At 47.5% G+C, this 19,608-nt stretch overlaps 1 protein-coding gene across 3 annotated transcripts in view; it reads right to left on the bottom strand.

The window, feature by feature from the left end:
- Window positions 1-16,545, bottom strand: part of GSPT1 (G1 to S phase transition 1) — a 38,516-nt gene extending 21,971 nt beyond the window's left edge. Inside the window, exons 1-3 of one of the 3 annotated variants that reach the window (XM_042971032.1) lie at window positions 16,438-16,545; window positions 808-852; window positions 652-693 (exon numbers count right to left, since the gene is read on the bottom strand). In XM_042971032.1, coding sequence (XP_042826966.1) covers window positions 652-673 — 22 coding nt within the window. In that variant the 5' untranslated portion in view covers window positions 674-693; window positions 808-852; window positions 16,438-16,545. Of the gene's footprint in view, window positions 1-651; window positions 694-807; window positions 853-14,987; window positions 15,617-15,660; window positions 15,763-16,437 lie in introns of those variants that run through there. The other 2 variants (XM_042971031.1, XM_042971030.1) reach the window with 2 other exon arrangements.
- Between the last annotated feature and the right edge of the window lie 3,063 nt (window positions 16,546-19,608).

Raw genomic sequence — 19,608 nt, 5'->3', positions numbered from 1 at the left:
TTATTTTGCATATTTAGTTCCATTTCCTAATGTCTAGTGAAACATAAGCAAGAAAATCTTTCACAACAGAAATGGATTATGGCTTTCAAGCCCGGCCCCACTCTGGTATCAGAGCTGACACAGAGACTATGGGCGATTGCCATCCTCACGAAGCTTCATTTCCATGAGGCCACGCAAGATGTAAACAGGAGATGTACCATTCCTAACAGCCCAGTTGTCCCAGGGTCAGGATGCCCTGACAGAGGGCAAGCAGCAAAGTTTAAAATCAGAACACAGGATTTACGAGATCTCTGCTTTTTCCTCTGCAAGTACTTTGGCATCAACTTCATCAATCACCTTGGGAACAGGACACCCTTAACAGCAAGCCAATGACAAAAAGGAAGGAAACCTTTCACCAAGGAAATGGAACAAGCCCAAGCCCTTAAACTGACTTTCGCACTCTTGCCCTCCGCTCGTCTCTATCTGCCGTCGCTCTGTTTATCGCGGCAGCGCTGACGTCCAGCTAGTGCTTTCTAAATCCCAACAGCCAAGACTCAATGTCAGGTTTAAATGTAGGCATTCCAATAACCATAACACTTACATTTGTACCTTCTATCTTGAGAGTGAAAGGGTTTCATATTACTGTATTAATACAGTCAGAAATTTTCTTACCAACAGGTTCTGAAAGTTCCATGCTAACAGCTGAATTTGAACCTAGACAAGAAAGTGAGATATAATACATTTACGAAACAATATCTAGGCTTTACACAGAGACAACTTAATGTTTTCTCCACTAGACATTTGAAGGGTCATAGCATAGAAAATTACCTTCACATAGCAACGACTGTTCCTCTTGAGAAGGTTCCGCAGGTGCTGTTTAATAGAAATAAGTTCTATTAAAAATTAAGTCCTATGCATCCATTTGTGCGTATCTTTTAAGACACAGTAAAAACAGGATTTCAATAACACAACAAAAACCTCGATACCGTAAACCAACAGGAACTAACTCAGGTGTTCAAATTAGAAGTCTGTTTAAAAAAATCCTCTTAAAAAATCTACTGAATACAGCCAATTTTAAAACATTTTCATCAACTGAAATGTATTCATAAAGGCATAGTTATTCTCTTTATTTGCTTCATAAAACTCTTCCTTCAAAGATACTGTAAAAGCAAGCCGCAACCCAGGGCTGATCAAATTAACCAGACTGCCTAACCGATTCCCAGTGCTTCTCTAGATTCTCTCTTGGTAGCTCCAGCCTGAGAAGGCTAGGATTAAGCTCCTTTTAAGATTCTATAATCACATACATTCTCATCAAGGTGCTTGAATAAATTCTATCTGATATCAATAAAATAAAGACAGTCACATAGAGTCCTCGAAATGCGAACGACCCCTTACAACATCTCAGAAAAGGTGATGACGACGCCAGTTTTGTCCTATAGCAGAATTCTGAGATCAAGCAACAATCCTGTTTCCACAGCTGTCACACTTCAAGTCTACTTATGACCCCACTGGAAGAGATGTAGGACAAATACATACAGACACCCAATCGCGTAAGTTATTTTTCATATCTAAATGATACTCCAACATGAAAGCGCCCTGGCTTCAAAAAAAATCTCCAAGACACAAAAGGTATCAGAGAATTTGAAGTCACCTGAATCCTACGCACGAATTAATGAAGAATAATGAATTCATAAACTGCAAAGCTCATATTTAAAATCACTGCCCAGAAACACCTGTAAGCCAAGAAAAAGTTTGGGGCCCAACCTTCAATAACGTGAAGTGTGGAAGAGGGTCATTTCCTGTTCCTGAAAGGGAAAGAGCAACCAGCTTTTTCCGAGGAGGGAAGTGACAGGCTGAGCGTCACCTGGGAAGGTAAGGGTAGCACAGCGTTCATCGGGGAGGGAAAGAACACCACTGGCAGAAAGACCAACATCTTCACTGCAGGAAGGCAGGTCATGGGAACAAGTGAGCAGTACAACTAGAGAGGAGGGGTTAATCGCAAAGATAACAGAGGCATCATCGGACGGGGGGAGGGGAGGAGCAAAAGGTCTGAGTGACCCCGGCCTACGTGATTAGCAGCATATTAACAGAAGAGAAGAAAAAAATCATTTGAACGAGGTTTGGAAGGGGATAGGAATCATACTTCAGACAGAACAGAGGTTAACCTTTCCTCGTTTTCCATTTCAAAGGAAAGTTCATGGGCAGAGTAAAGAGAAACTGCTCCATTTTCAGAGAAAGCCAGCCAGGGCCAAGGGCATCAAGTCCACGTGCCTCCCGAGGGCCGGAGGGGGCGGCACTGGGTAGCGGTGAGGGGCCAGCACCGAGCTGACCCCTGCTCTTGGTGCTGGCTTGTCGCCTGACGTTGTGCGATGCAGTTATTTCGCTGCAATTACAGACAGGACGTACCACCCACCCGACAGGACTGCCGACAGGATTAAAGGAGGGAATACACTTGCCCGTCTGTGAAGTAACTCCTGGCACCACGCGGATACTCAACACGTGAGTCTCGACCCCCTAACACGCACTGGGAATAAACTCAACCCTATCAACCAGCACAACGGACTACGAAATGTGGGCCAGACCGGACAGAAAGGCTCACAAATCTACACGGTGCTGGAGGTGGGGGCCCAGTACCTCCCAATGATTTCTAACAAGCCCTGAGGCGCTGACTCACTTGATCCCCCCACAAGCGCCGTGCAAGGGACGGCTGCCACGGCTCCCATCTGACGCTCAGACAAATCCGACCCACTAGGCTTTTCCAAGGTAGACAAGCAGCAACTCGCCCTTCGTCAAACAGCGTCTGCTGAGAAATCACTCAGCACAAGTACACGGAGTCGGCGAGGAGGTAGTGTTTGTTGTAAGGCAGGAAAAAGACGACTGGTACGGTGGGCTCCCCCAACGCGCAGTAAGACACCCCGAAGTGCAGCCGACCTTTACAAAACCAAACAGTACGTACCCCTGACCACCCCGTTCCAGAACCGGCTCGCGGGCTAACAAATACACAATACTGCAGAAGACCGCAAGGCACGTCTCGGGATAGTGACACCAGTCACGAGACCACCTCCGTGGCTGCAGAATGCGGCATACTGAACATCTGTTCACGGTTTTATTTTTCAAAACACCTTCCATGTATAATACGTTTGCCTTAAGTCTGTACGGCTGGTACAGAGAGAGTCAAGTACCAAACATAATCAAGTGCTTAATATATACACAATGAAGGGGCACCTGAGTGACTCAGTCGGTTAAGCGTCCGACTTCGGCTCAGGTCATGATCTCGCAGCTTGTGGGTTCGAGCCCCGCACTGGACTCTGTGCTGATGGCTCAGAGCCTGGAGCCTGCTTCGGATTCTGTGTCCCTCTCTCGCTCTGCCCCTCCCCCATTTGTGCTCTACCCCCCCCTCTCTCTCTCTAAGAATAAAACTTTAAAAAAAATTATAATATCACACAATGATATTAAAGAGCCCCCCCCCCCAAATAAGTTGACCATACTTTCCCAAGGTGGAAAAAAGCTTTCCACACATTCAGACATGAATCACATTATAAATCTAATGGCAATGCTAGTGACATTCCTGAACTGTTATTTTTGGAAAAATGAACCAGAAAAATCAGATATAGCCAAGATGTTCTTTTAACTTTAAACTTCTCGGGGTGCCTGGGTGGCTCAGTCAGTTGGGTGTCCAACTTCGGCTCAGGTCATGATCCTGCTGTCAGTACGGAGCCTGCTTCGGATCCTCTGTTTCCCTCTCTGTCCCTCCCCCAACTCGTTCTCTCTCCCTCTCTCCTCCCCCCCTCAAAAATAAATAAACATTTGAAAAAATAGGTTATCTTCTCAATATAGTTGTACCCAGTCTTCTCATGCGCACACACGTACAGACAACCTTTTCCAGCTCCTTCTACTCAGGTCATATTCATGATGCATATCACATCCTGATGTTACTGGCTACTGAGGAGTCTGGGCCCAGAGTCCTTCATTTGTTCGTGGTTAGCAAACAGATGGTGTGATTTCTCAAGTCCTGCACAGGTCATACCCGATAGCAAAAGAACAGTAAACCTCCCAAGGAGTGAGGAATAAAATCACGGTTTCAGATTTTCCAAAGGTGTTTCCATGTTCAGAAATACACCCTGGTCAAGTATTGGAAAACAGAACAATTCTCATCAAGGGGGAGAGTTATCAGAGTGTATCAGTGAGTAAAACTGCAGTACCCCAAATTAAAAGGAAAACTAATACTATAATTTACGATAAAGGAAGATTAATGAACTGGCTGTGATACTAGGTACATTATCACAAATTTTAAAACAGGAAGTGAAAGAATTCACCAGAACACTGTCAAGCGAGAGCACTGCCTGTGGTTTAACAAACATGAAAATCTGAATCTTCAAATTAGGAGAGAGAATTTGACCATGGTGAAGTAAGTCAGACACAAAGGGTCTCCTGTTGTAAGATTTCACTTACGTAAAATGTTCACAATAGGTAAATCCACAGAGACAGAAAGCAGGCTGGTGGTTGTCAGACACTGGGAGGAAGACAGGGGACTAGGAAGTGACTGCTTGCTTAATGGGTACGGATCTCCTTTTGGGGTGATGAAAATGCTTTGGAACTAGAGAGGATGGTGGTACAACACTGGCTAAATTATTCACTCTAAAATGGTGAATTTTAGGGGTGCCTGGGTGGCTCAGTTGATTAAGCATGTGACTCTTGATTTCAGCTCAGGTCATGATCTCATGGCTTGTGAGTTCGAGCCCCACGTCTGGCTCTGAGCTGACAGCATGGAACCTGCTTGGGATTCTCTCTCTCTCTCTCTCTCTCTCCTCTCTCAAAATAAATAAACATTTTTTTAAATGGTTAATTTCAAGGGGCGCCTGGGTGGCTCAGTTGGTTGGGAGACCGACTTTGGCTCAGGTCATGATCTCACAGTTTGTGAGTTCAAGCCCCGCGTCTGGCTCTGTGCTGACAGCTTAGAGCCTGGAGCGTCCTTCAGATTCTGTGTCTCCCCCTCTCTCTACCCCTCCCCTGTTCACACTCTGTTGTCCCTCTGTCTCTCAGTAATAAATAAACGTTAAAAAAATTTTTTTAAAGGAATTAAAAAAATAATAATAAATGGTTAATTTTAAGATTTCACCTTAATTTTCAAAAAGAATACAAATATTTTTAAAAGATCTGATCATAAGGGGGAGCCTCAGTCAATAGAGTGTGAGACTCTGTTCTCAGGGTTGTGAGTTCAAAGCCCCCACACTGGGCACAGAACTCATTCATCAATCAATAAAACAAATACAATAAAATAACTGAATAACTAAAGAAAAGCTGTGTTCATGGATCAAAAGGACTTCAACATGCAGATTCTACTTTGCTAGCTCATCATACAGCACAAGTCAGTCAAGGCCCTGAGAGGCGGTAGGTTGAAAGCCACGCTTTCACTCAAGCTACATGTTTCCAACACAAATGTTTGGCCGATTCTTGAAAAGTGCTTATTCTGTATAGTTCATAAATTAGTAATTTAAATTTGTACTGCTGTAGACATAAAATTCATTTTTAATCCGCCTTATACACTAAACAGCAATATTTATTTTTTAAAAATTTTTTTTAACGTTTATTTATTTTTGAGACAGAGAGAGACAGAGCATGAACGGGGGAGGGGCAGAGAGAGAGGGAGACACAGAATCTGAAGCAGGCTCCAGGCTCTGAGCCATCAGCCCAGAGCCCGACGCGGGGCTCGAACTCGCGGACCGCGAGATTGTGACCTGAGCTGAAGTCGGGAGGCTTAACCGACTGAGCCACCGAGGCGCCCCTAAACAGCAATATTTAAAATAGTTACCCTACCTAAAATTCCTTAGTCCTATTCGCTAAATGGTGTGCTCATTCAGGAAAAAAATAAACAACTTCAGTGCTGTCACAGACACCCCAAGTGTCTTACACTGAACAGAAATGAGAAACAGTGTGACAGAATTCTGCCCCATACAAAGTTGCTGCAATGATGGAAATATTCCCAGTGCTGTGACAGGAGAGTCACTAGCCACAGGTGGCTATTAAGCGCTTGAAAGGTGGTACCGCAACCAAGGAACTGGACTTTAAACTTTATCTAATTTTAACTGAACAGCCTCATGGGCAGTGTGAGCCTCGCATACACATTCTCCTCAATTCTGGCACAAACTTGCCACACCTGATCTTCCACTTTTTTTTTTTAATGTTTATTTATTTTGAGAGAGAGAAAGGGAGGGAACAGAGGAGGGGCAGAGAGAGAAGGAGAGAGAGAGAAAATCCCAAGCAGCCTCCACAAGGTCCACACAGAGCCCGGCGCGGGGCTCGATCTCAGGACCATGAGTTCATGACCCGAGCCGAAATCAAGAGTGGACACTTAACCCACCAAGTGACCCAGGAGCCCCGATCCTGCCCTTTTATCACACTCCCCGGCCGGCCCACCGCCTGAAGGCTAATGATCCCTCGGCAGAACCCCTCCGGCTAGGACCCTGCCTTCAAGTACAAGTGCACACACGTCAGTCTGGTTCCCAAGGACAGGACAGACTTCCAGAGTGACCGAGCCTCCCTCCGTTCTCTACCCCTGCAGTCCCCGCAGGCTGGTACAGAGCCTGTCCTGTAGGGCCCAGAGGCACGGCTGGCTGATTCTCCCGAGTTAACGCCGGCTTCCCTTTGGTCTCCAGGGGGCTGCTTCCCCAGCCCGGTCACGTACAGGGTCACATACACGGAGTCTGCGCGGCGGTCCCCGCCCGCCTGCCGCACCGCTCTCCCAGGAAGGCCCGGGGAAGGCTCATCTTCTCCGCGCCCACTTTGGAACAAGGGCTCAGAGAAACAATACTCAAGAGATGCTCAAGTACGGTCTGAGTGAGGAACTCAGAATTCGCCAGCGCTCGGGCGGCCACACAGTGTCACCCAAACCGCACGCAGGGGGATCTGTCTCCCAGACACAACGCCGGAAACCAGTAAAGGCAGACATCAGAAACGAGAGCCCGCAGGACGCACACACAGGTCCGTGGTTTTGCCTTAATACCGAACACTCTAAAATTACAAGGCACAATGTCACAGACAGCAGTGACCAGAACCACTGAAATCACTTAAGTCATCGTTTCCTAAAATGTATGAAGAAGCAATTTCAAAGTATTACTTTATTTTTTTAATGTTTATTTTTGAGAGAGAGAGAGAGAGAGAGAGAGAGAGAGAGAGCGAACATGAGTGGGGAAGGGGCAAAGACAGACGGAGACACAGAATCCGCAGCAGGCTCCAGGCTCTGAGCCGTCAGCACAGAGCCCGACGCGGGGCTCGAACTCAAGAGCCGTGAGATCATGACCTGAGCTGAAGTTGGGTGCTTACCCGCCTGAGCCCCCCAGGCACCCCTCAAACTATTCCTTTAAACGAGAGCATTGATCCTTCTCAGAACGCTGCTCTGCTACCACTGAGCCAGCACACAGAGACTGTGCCACAGCCCACGAACTCATGGGCTCCATTTCGGAAAAAGTATCGCAGCTAAAAAGATCTTTTAATATCAAATTACAAGAAAAGGGCGAGCAGGATAACCGTTACTAGAATAAGCTTTTATTTTTTATTTTTTTGAGAGAGGGAGGGTGAGCAGGGGGGAGGGGCACAGGGAGAGAGAGAATCCCAAGGAGGCTCCACCCTCACGGGGATCACGACCTGAGCTGAAACCAAGAGTCAGATGCTCAACCAACTGAGCCATCCAGGCGCCCCTAGAATAAACTGTGAAATCAGACCTAGATTCTAATCCTAGCTCCTTCGTTTATTCCTGGATGTCACTCTGCTCATTTATTTAGCTTCTCGGAGGCTGAATTTTCTTATCTGTAAAATGCTTTTAACAGGACCTATGCCTCAGGAGGGTATAGTGAAGGTACGGGCACATTAAGCAAGTGGTAACTGCTCAGTAAATTTATTACTACAACCAGCGTGTCAAAGCCCCATAATAATCACAGGAATTTAAGAATGAAATACAAGGCAAATTCCCGAGCGAGAAGATCCATGCTGGTTGGAGCACCACCTCTGGGAACACCCTCCTCCCCATCATTAAACAGTGGGGTGCGTGCAGAGAGCGCTGAACTAGCAGTTAGCAAATGTGGATTCCAGAACCAACCATGTCATTAAAGCCGCCAGAGACCTTTTGCGTTCCTTTAGCATCTCTAGGCTTCAGTTTCTTTATCCATAAACAGGTTATTACTTTATCCAAAGGCAGCTGTATTACTGCTAGGGTCCTGTCTGGCCCTAACATTCCAAGGTCCTATTTATTCAGTCCCTAAAGCAATGCCACATACCAACGCGAGAAGGCTTTCTCAAAGAGTAAAATTCCACTACATTTTCCAAACACCCCTCAAACATACGTCTAGGATTCATATCCCACCCACTTCAAAAACAACTTGGGGGGGGCGCCCGGGTGGCTCAGTCAGTCAGGCGTCTGATTCGACGCAGGTCAGGATCTCACGGTCCCTGGGTTCGAGCCCCGCATCGGGCTCTGTGCTGACCACTCATAGAGCCTGGAGCCTGCTTTGGATTCTGTGTCTACCTCTGTCTCTCTGCCCCTGCCCCACTCATGTTCTGTCGGTGTCTCAAAAATAAATAAACATTAAAAAAAAAAAATAGAGGCATACTTAAAATACATAGAGTAAAACCATTTCAGACAGCCCCAATAAGGTACAAAGAGAAAAGAGCTATGTGCAACCCAAATCACTACCCAAAGGAGGTGGCCACAGACCGCTTAACAGCACGGTAACCCACCGGAGTTCTACAGCATCGGTCAAGCAGGAAACACCCCAGTGACATTTAAGGTATGCACTTTGTTTCAACTGAAGGGACACAACTACCTAGTTGGTATGTCGTTTGGAATTTGGTGTCACCACTCTTAGGCTAGGCTACTGAAAGATGCTCAGAAAATCCTTACTAAGTGTTCCTGTCACCTTGAAAGTAGCATTTCGATGGGGATCTGGTTTAAACCGGAGAAGTGAAACAATGAGGTTTCCTTAGAACAAAGCCATTTATGAAAAAAACCAAATACATCCACAGCCCAGCCCTGCTTGGTTAAAATATGAAAACAAAGACAAAATTTTTAAGCAGCTTTGGTACGAATCAATGATTGCAGCTAAAAAAGGAGGCTAAGGATCTCAGAACAATCAAGAACCTTCGACTAGTGGCCCAATTCTTGCTTCCCAAGGATTTGTTAAGAACTGGACACGGACCGTGCGATCCGACATCGACCGGCCCCAAAGACACCACCGGAGCTGCGGGTCTCGCTGCTGTTTGACATGAAAGCCACGGCGCGCGGTGGGAAAAGAAAAGTGTTGCTCACGGGGATGAGAGGCACAGCACGGGAACGTGGTCAATGGCATCACAACTGCAGTGCGGTGACCGGTGGAGCTACTCACCGCGAGGGGGACCACGACGCTGTGCACCTGTAACTAGTCACGCCGTGTTGTCAACCACCCCTCGATTAATAAAAGGTAACCAATGCTCTACGCCAGCCAATTCCTAACAAACTTAACAAAATACAGAAACACAATAAAGGGGGACTGTACATGTGAATTACAGCTCAATCCAAAAAACGCCCAGGTATTCACACAGAACACTTAGCAGAAAACAGAGCTTTAGTCTTATGATTAGGGTGACAAGACTGAAATCATCACACACGGCAATCTAAGAACAGCTCCCCTTCTTAGCTTTGAAAGCCCTCCAACCCGGCTGCATGGCCCTCTTACCACCTTGTGTCTCCCAGGAGAGGAAAATGGGTATTTGATCACTTACTAGGCTCCTTGAGGATCACAACTTAATCATCTTGGCGGCATCCCTTCAAGTGCCTAGCCCAGGATCCTGTGTTCTGTAGGCAGGCAAACGTTTGTTCCTTAACTGCTACATATATGTATATCTAAGCAAAAGAGATTCCCGGCTCCAAACATTCCATTCCAATTCTGCTAACTCTCCCCCAAAAGGATGCCAAATCTCTTTTTCACTCCTTTCTTTTTCAACCAGGACACTACTATGTTAACACTTTAAGCCATTTTCCTCCCCACTAAACAAAAGCAAGTGAAACGAGGCTTAAAAATCTGTCCTCTACATTTCCCTAACTCACATGACAGATTTTAATTGCTGTCTTTTCACACAGTACAATTCCAGAAAAGGTGAGAAATAAGCAAAGGACAAAAGAATGCAAAAAGTGATGTACTATCTATGCTAAAGAAAACCTGCCCCAAAGAGGGTTTCTTCCCAAACATTCAACAGTTTCAAAAGCTGCTGGGCCCGGCACAGCACTATTGACACCTTACTTGTTCCCTAAACCCCCACGCACCAGCCAACCCAGCATGTAAAATCATAAAACAAGAGCCCAGATCTGGTAGTCTAGAAATCAGCAAGTCAAGAAAAGAAATAACCAGGTAGAACACTCCGTAGCAAAAGTAACACCCCAGTAACAATACTCTTCCCCAATTTCCTCTGCTTACTGGATGCCATTTACTAGCCCATCAAAGCCTAAAAAAAGCCTTAACATTAGAATTGTTATTGAAAGGAAGGCATTTCAGTCTTAAAGAAAAACAGATCATAAGAACCTTACCTATCATCTATCTAAACATATCTATCAGTTCCGACAGGCACTGTTTTAACATAAGAGCTCTTCTGGACAAAACAACTATTACTTTGATTCTGGATCTTCTCCACTCTGGTGTCTCTGAACAGGTCACCTTTAGAGACTAGGGATTAATGAGCATCCACCAAGTGGTGAGTTTTAGGGGCACTTGGGTGGCTCAGTCAGTTAAGCGTCTGACTTCGGCTCAAGTCATGACCTAGAGGTTCACGGGTTCAAGACCCCACGTCGGGCTCTGTGCTGACAGCTCAGAGCCTGAAGCCTGCTTCAGATTCTGTGTCTCCCTCCCTCTCTGCCCCTCCCCTCCTCACACTGTCTCTCTCTCAAAAAGAAATAAACATTAACAGAAAATTAAAAGGTGAATTTTATGATGAGTTAGAGCTCAATCGTTAAAAAAAAAAAAAAAAAAAAAAAGAAAATCCTTCCCCTACAAAAAGATACTCAGTGGGGTGCCCGGGTGGCTCAGGCGGTTAAGCGTCTGACTTCGGTTCAGGTCATGATCTCCCACTCTGAGTTCGAGACCCCCATCGGGCTCTGTGCTGACAGCTCAGAGCCTGGAGCCTGCTTTGGATTCTGTCTTCCACGCTCTCTGCCCCTCCCCCACGCATGCTCTGTCTCTCTCACTCTCAAAAATGAATAAATGTTAAAAAAAAAAAAAAAAAAGATACTGAGTGAAACCCAAACACTACAAAATAGAACACTTCTCTTTAAAATTCCAGTTCCACGACACAACGTGCAACATCTTGGAGACAATTCCTCCTCTGAGGGCCTACTGAGGAGTGCTGGTTTTGTTCCACACTGTTTTCACCGGCAGTTTTGAGAGGTGCTGAGGACGGGTAGGTGGAAAGAATACTACCCCCCTATTTTAGAAGCTCTGGCCCCTCTAAAAGGTCCTAGTGCTATGTATGGTCTGAATACCTGTGCCCCCCCCCACCCAAGCAAATTCCTATGCTGAACTCCCAGTGCCCAATGTGATAGAATTAGGTGGGGCCTTTGGGATGCCCGAGAGGTCAAGAGGGTGGAGCCCTCATAAAGTGATTAGTGCTCTTATTAAAAAAAAAAAAAAAAAAAGAAGTCCCAGAGAGCTCTCTTGACCCTTGCGCAGCGTCCACAAATGTCAGCAGTTGGCTATCCAGAAGAGGGCTCTCTGACCAGGCCGGAACCCGGGTCTCGAACTTGAAGCCCGCAGACCTGACACCAACAGACTTCTGCGGCTTCCAGGCCACCCGGTCTGTACTACTTTGTTACAGCAGCCCGAACACACCAAGTAACCTTGATCACCACCGCTGAATCTGTTTGTCATTTAACAAAGAAAAGACCGACCTGGGTGCAAAGCGGAACTGTGAGTACATTCTATGGGAGAAAAATGTTAGTTTTAATCCAAGTAACCCCCGTCTTCTACATGTTAATTCATTTCAGGGCCTCCACTTTAAAGGGCATCACTTAGCCAATGCACTTACTTGGATCCGTAGGGAATTAAATGAATTTAATGAACTTAAGTGAATTATACTTAATTACACTTAAATGGGTTCCACTTAATGATTCCTTTGGAAACTTGTATTAAATTTTCAAAGAGATCTAACTAAGGTCAGTACTGAATCCCCAGTTCTGACCTGGGACGGCTAGAAACAGGCATACGTATGAATGAGCCTTCCAGAAAGGTGAATGGCACTCTGGGCAAAAGCATCTTCTTCCTCCTGCTCAAGCCACCACTGAAAGTATTTTCAAAAAAAGAGACAAAGGAAGAAAAAATGAACTAGCCTGTTTTTGGGAGAAATGACAGATATCCATTCTACACACATATATTTTACAAGTCAGTCATTCTAGTGCTCTCCCTCTAGACTCTGTCAAGAGTTCTCCTGATATTTAGTCTAAAAACACACCCACCACAAATTTCAGCTATGGCTTAACAACAAAAGAAAACAGGCTTACCCTCCTGACTATTTCCTCACTACAAAAAACTTGCAAATTTTATGGCTCGCACTTTGTAAATTTCAATCCAAGGCCTAGTTTCAACTTTTTTCCTGCTTCTTCCAAGCACAGTTCCCTGCTCTGATGGTGGTCTTTTATGGACCTGAATGGGCTGGAATATGTAATCCAACAGTCCCACGGAAGTATGGACCTCAGTTTAGAAAAACCATTCTTGGAGCGCCTGGGTGGCTCAGTAGGTTGAGCGTCTGACTTCAGCACAGGTCACGATCTTGTCCATGAGTTCGAGTCCCGCATCTGGCTCTGTGCTGACAGTTCAGAGCCTGGAACCTGCTTCGGATTCTGGGTCTCCCTCTCTCTCTGCCCCTCCCCCGCTCATGCTCTCTCACGGTCTCAAAAATAAACATTAAAACAAATTATTAAAAAAAAATCCATTCTTTTCTAAACTGACGTCCTATGGAAGATTATGTTTTGACATTAATGGGCATTTTGTAGAAGCAGCTGGTAAAGTCAGTAACACCAAAATAGGTTTCTGATTAAAAAAAAAAGAAAAAACTGACCACAACGTAGGGAGTTTTCCACCAACTTCCCCACACACTTTTACATCTCCAACTTCTAGCAGTGCCACAGAGAAAGGGTTAAGGGTAAGGCTGAAAGTGGCAACCACCAGGAAGAGAAAAGACAGTCCCCAGCATGAGAGGTCACTCAACAATAACCATCATTACTGACCACTGCTCAAGGATGCCTGTCCTCTGACGGCTGACGACTACATAGTCTGGAAAAGGAGCGCTAGGGGAAGCCAAAGTGCTGGTGGTGGCTCCAGAGGGAGGAGGGAGGGCCAGAAAGAGAAAATGGATGGATAAAAACAATCTGCACGGTAAAGTATGCGGAAACAAATACGGAGCTGGTAATGAACTAGTTCAGGCAGCCAAAATGGCTTGGTCTAAGCAACAAAATAAAATGAAATGAAGATAATAGTAATAACAAATAGTAATAATGGCTGAATTCCCTTATTCAAAAGGAAAACATCAACCACTCACACAAATAAATAGCAGTCAATGAAGCAACCCAAATCCAAACTGCGTGCTCACACACACACTTTGTGAAAGTATTTCTCCAAACTTTCTGCTTCTAAAGACAAAACTATAGCGAAAGCTGCTGAAAAAACTAACTTCCGAGAGCACTTTTATGATGTCCACTTACCTACCACATGCCACAACACAGAACTCTAAAGAGAAATCAACAACCTACTCTCACTGGCAAATTGCAGGGAACCTGGAAGACCCAGTTCCCAACACCCTGGTTAAAGAACTGGAAGGACAATGCACCTTTTCCTTTCTCTCTCTCTTCCAACAGATACGGACAGTTCCTAAAGTAAGCGCCTTTATACGGTACGCACAGAGTTCACGCATTTCACGTTGCTATACAATCAGCTTCTGAAAGCATGCTGCCACTGAAGCAGAATACAGGAAGATTTTAAAGACCCGACTCAACTTGAAACCACAGAAACAATGTCTACTAGCAACGATGAAAACGGCACATGACAACTATTCCGTTCTAACAAAAGCTCAAGTGTATGAACAGATTCGTTACTGACACGTGAACAGAGAGAAAGAGCGAGTTACACCTAGCAGCCTGAATAAGGTATCCGATCGTAACGCAACGAACATTCTAAACGTGTCACTAAAGAGGAAAGTCCGAGCCCCGCTTTGAGAAAAAGGCCACACCAATCAAGGCGGTTGCCTAACACACGAAGGCTTAAGGGAGGAACTCTAACTTTGTGACACTTTGTGAACTTTACAGGCTTACAAATGCTGAGGGTGAAAAAGATCTTTGTATTGATAGCCAACAGTTTCTGCCGGATCACAAGACTGCAATGCATCTTGGGATTCCTTCAGGACGGTTCCGTGTCACAGATATTTAAAACGTAATTACTGTCTCAATAATAGAAACTGCAGCAAGAGACGCTCTCTCGCCTCGCCCTAAGGTGAAGCGAGAACTCGAGCATTCGCCCTCCCCAGCTCCTCGGATCTCTCAACGCCCCCCCGACCCACTCCTGGCCCCATCTGTCCTCACTTCTAGGCCTCGTGGCACTGACCGGCCGCGGCCCCCCCCCCCCGACTCCGTCCCATACGGTCCCCACTCCCAGCGGGTGACTGCGGCCCCCCGAGGGAGGGGCGGCCCCCGGTCCCGCCGGTGTCCCCCCCGCACGCCGCCCCCGCCCCGCCCGGCTCTCCGCCGCGCCCGGCCCGCGCAGGCCGCCTCCCGGGCCACGGGCCGCCCCACCCAGGGCTGCTCTCGCCCCGGCGCCGCTGTCAGCGCCCCACGTGCCGCCGGGCCCCGCGGGACGCGCCGCCCGAGCCCACCGCACCCCACCCCCGTCCCCATCCCTGGCGGAGGGGGGGGCCCTCCGGACCCAGGCCGGCTGCTCCCGCCCCCGCAGCCCGGCTCCCCCCCGCACCCCGCGGCTGCCCCGCGCGTCCCGGCCCTTTACCCGGAGGACCTCCAGCGCCGCTGCCGGCTCCGTGGTTGGGGGCGGCGGCGCCAGCTGGGGACAGCGGCTGCTGGGTCGGGCCCCGCAGGAAGGACGGCACGAACTCGGCAGCGTGGACGTTGGGCACGAAGGGCTTGGCGTTGACGTTGAGTTGCCGGCTGAAGGCCGCGCTGAGGTGCTCACGCTGGGCCTCGGTCGCCGCCGCCGCCGCCAAGGGGCCGCCGGCGCCACCGCACGGGCCCGGCCCGGGGGCTTCCATGTCCGCTTGGTCCCAGCAGTCGGGCGCCGAGTCGCTGCTGCTGCTGCCGCTGCTGCTCCCGCCGCCGCCGCCGCCGCCGCCGCCACCACTGCCCGGATCCATGATCGGGGGGGCCGTGTGTGTGGTGAAGAGAGGGCGGGAAATGGAGGCGGGGGCGACGGGCCGGGCAGGAGCAGGCCGCGCTGACCCGGCGAAGCGACGAGGCAGAGGGGCCGGGGGCTAGCGACACAGTCCCCGGCGTCGTCGCGGCGAAGGCTCCGGTCGCAACTCCGCACTCGCGACGACAACGGCGGCACCAGCTCAACCCTCCTCGTGTGTGCGAGCGGATCTCCTCCCACCCAACCCCAACCACCTCGGACCGCCTCAGCTCCGGCCCCACGCCGGCGCGGATTGACCCCTCCCCGCCACCCGTACCTTCGCCTCGGTAGTTCCTGGCCCTGTCCGTCCCCGTTTCTGACTATGAACCACGGCTGCAGACGGAACTACGAGTTCCGGCAGCGCCCGCGCGACCCCGCTGCGGTTTTCCCGTGGGCCGATGGGAGTGGGAGTTCGGGGCTCCGGAGCAACCGGAAGCGACTCCGGCTCCCGGCAGGCAGCGCGGGGAGGCGGAGGTCTGGTCGCAGCCCCGCGGCCCCACCTGTCACCGGGTGGGGGTAGGGGTGAGGGCGAGTCCTTGCCTGACTCTTCAGCCGCGGGGTTGGTCCACGCTGCCCTGTGGGGCACAGGCTGCGGGGAAACGGATAACAGTTCTAACGCGCAAAGCAAAGCTCTCGGCTCCTGGAATCCCCTCCTTCTCGCATCACCGGTTTCTGCGTTCACTGCCTCCCCAAGTCTCCCTACCTTCTGCTCTTTCTTTCCACCTTCCTTCTCCCCGCCCCCAGCCAGAATCTGCCCTACATTTCGAAGCCGACGCTGCGCGTCTTGCGTTTCATGTATTCATTTGGTGGAAGAGAATAAAACCGTGAGACAGTACAACTTGAACTGCAATGGGGCTCGTAAAGCGCTCGGGCCCAGCCTCTGCCCCGGCAGAGGGGATTATTAACTGGAAACTTTGAATGACTCACCGTCTGTTTGACTAGTCATTTAAAGCCTTCACCCAAACTTTTCCATCCCTCCCCTCCTCCCGGCCAAGGGTTTTGCAAATCAAACAAGAGGATTGCCATATTCCATGTTGTATCCAGTTGTACCCACCTAGTTAAGATTTTTTCCGGTGCGTCCAGCTTCTTTATGCACCATTAGGTGAAGTGGTTTTCTTCTGAATGATGGGATTTGCTCCAGTATTCCGTAGTGCTCTATTGACTGCCTCTCACTCACCCGGACACTGTGCGTTTAGGTAAACACGGAGGAGGGGAGAAGCAAACCCTTAGGTCAATTACATGAAGTAGGAAAATAACGTTGTTCTGAGTACCTGTTAATTTCCTGTAATTCACCCACGTGGAACCCAAGACTGTGGCGGGGGGGACCTATTGTTGATATTTTTCTCAGAGGAGTCTAGACAGCTTGCAACTAATCTGCCAAAAATTACAGAGTAAAGGCGTAGACGCACACAGAATAGATGATTCTTAACAACCTTAAGGTCCCAAATCTAGATCTAGATATGAATTTAAAATTTAAATATCTGTACCTTAAAGATAAAAGAGGATCCAGCCTAATGAGACAGCTCAAAAACAAACCTGTCAGTTACCTTTCAAAACAAATCCTATGCTAAAGTGGTTTGAAATTGTGTTTAATATTAAACTAGCAAATTTTATCAATGCCTTTTTTTTTTCTTTAACTCATAACACTTGGAATATCAACTGCTGTAAATGTAAAGAAACCAGAGACCTCCATTATAACAAGGCTGGCTTTAAGTTTATCTTTAGATCTGTGGTCCATACTGCCTGAAATCTTCTGGACATTGATTTCTTTTTTCCCCCAGGACAGATGATGTAATCCCCTAATTAATACAAAGTTCAGGTTACAGCCTATTAATATAGTTCTCTGAATACCTGTTTGAATCTTTCTTAAGAGCATCCCCCTTCAGGGATACCTGGGTGGCTCAGTTGGTTATGCCTCGGGTCTTATCTGGGCTCAGGTCTCGATCTCACAATTGGCTCCTGAGACCGAGCCCCACCTCAGGCTTTGCGCTGACAGCATTGGGCCTGCTTGGGATTCTCTTTCTCCCTCTCTCTCTGTCCCCTCACCCACTCACACCTCTGTCTCTCTCTCTCAAAAATAAACTTAAAAAAAAAAAAAAAAAGCGTGTCCCACTTTAAAGTTGGTATTAAGTGATTGCCTTCAGGTTTACTGAGAAGTTAACAATTGATATAAAAACTCAGACCTTCCTTCATATAAGGGAGACTTGAATTGCTACTGAGTGAGATAAATATTTTTATTTTCTAGTCACAACAAGAAGAAAATAGTGTGTCCAAAATAAAGTGCCTTCTCACTCAAGATTGGCACTCCCTAACCTACTCCTTAAAAAATGTCAACACAAGCGTCTGGCTCAAAGAGTGAACCGGACTGTCCTTCAACCACTTTGTCATTGGACGCTATACTTCACCGTGGACCAGCCACAGGGCACCAGAGGACGGGTCCCTCTGAGGTTAGTTCTTCACGCTAATTAAATTAGCAGCGTCTTTGTGGCTGCGGCTTTTTCTAGAGACAAAGACAAAAACTGCTGAGACCGCAGCTTAGAAAAGCAGTTGATGTCGTTAGCTGCCATGTCTCTGAATAGGATCATCATTGGAAATTCAGGAAAGAATCCACTCCGTTGGTTTTCAGAAGCTTTGACCTGCCAGGGTTGAGGCACTGCTGTAGCGGGCAAGTGGGAGGCTCTTCTTGATAATCGCATGCCCAGTATGATGCGCGGCATAGAAAATGTGCTTAACAACCTCTTTACTTCACGCCATGCTTGTTCAAGGTCTGAGTCGTTCCGGGACAGAGAATTCCCGTCTTCCAACGCAAGCCCCACCAGCTGGCGTTTCTAGTGTTCTCTCTCTTTCGCTCTCTGCATTCCTCCTATCCTCCCTTGGTTATTCTGCCTTTAAAATGAATCAGGGTGGGGGCACCTGGGGGGCTCCGTCGATCAGCTCAGGTCATGATCTGACGGTTCGTGGGTTCGAGCCCCACGTCGGACTCTGCACTGACAGTGCAGGGCCTGCTTGGGATTGTCTGTTTCTCTCTCTCTGTGTCCCTCCCCACCCCCTTTCAAAACGAAAGAAATAAATATTTTTAAGTAAAAAAATGCTTTAATAAGTAAAATAAAATAATAAAATAAAATGAATCAGAGTCTTGGGGTGCCTGGGTGATTCAGTCACTTGAGTGTCTGACTCAATTTCGGCTCAGGTCATGATCCCAGGGTTGTGGGATCGAGCCACCTTGGGATTCTTTCTCTCTCTCTCTCTCCTCTGTCCCTCTCCCCTGCTCGCACTCTTTCTCTCTCTAAAATAAAAATAAAAATAAAAATGGGGCACCTGGGTGGCTCAGTGCATTAAGCATCACAGTCTTGGTTTCCTCTCAGGTTGTGATCTCACGGTTGTGAGATCAAGCCCCTCTTGGGCTCTGCCCCAAGCGCTGAGCTTGCTTAGGATTCTCTCTCTCCCTCTTTCTCTCTCTCTCTGCCCCTCTCCCTTACTCTGTAAATGAATGAATGAATGAATGAATAAATAAATAAATAAATAAACTTAAAAATAAAAACAAATAAAATGAATCAGAATCTCAGCACCTGCACCTTTGAGTTTCCCACCCAGTACGTTGTTTTGTTTCTTTAATCTGAAAGTTTATCCTTCTTTGCTTCCAAACACGAGGCTGATATGAAAACTCACGGCCATCCTAGGGTTTTAGCAGATGGAAACGTGTGCACACAGCTGGACACTTGAGGTGACGTGGGCATCCCGCCAAATGTTTTTTGCAGAAATACAAACAGGAGGGTAAAAGCCTGTCCTTTCCAGCATTTTTGCAGTAGCTCCAAAGCAGGAACAACCTAACTATCCATCAACAGGGAAATTATGATTAAATGAGTGATGGTATATCTATACCGTGGAGTAATATGCAGCTATCAAAAAGAGTGACAGACTAGGTGCCAACGTGGAAATTCACTTCTAGTATATGGTGAAGTAGAGGAACGCTTTGTGTTGTATGTCAAATATATAGTAGATCAGTGTCTCTAGTACAATCTATGTCTTTAAAAACATCTAGATTTTTCCTCTCCCTGAAATGTTCTTTCCCCAGATCTTCACCTCTCCAGCTCATTGTCGTTCAGCTCTGAGATGTCCTCTCCTACCCACCCTGGCTCTCCACCAACCCACATCACTCTCTACCCTCATACGCAGTTTTATTTTTTTTAGATGCTTTATCACAATCTGAAATTCTTTATTGGTT

This window comes from Panthera tigris, chromosome E3 (genome assembly GCF_018350195.1).
Source record: "Panthera tigris isolate Pti1 chromosome E3, P.tigris_Pti1_mat1.1, whole genome shotgun sequence".
Taxonomy (NCBI): Eukaryota; Metazoa; Chordata; class Mammalia; order Carnivora; family Felidae; genus Panthera; species Panthera tigris.
Note: the sequence above shows the minus strand (reverse complement) of the source record. Positions and strands in the feature narration are given on the sequence as shown.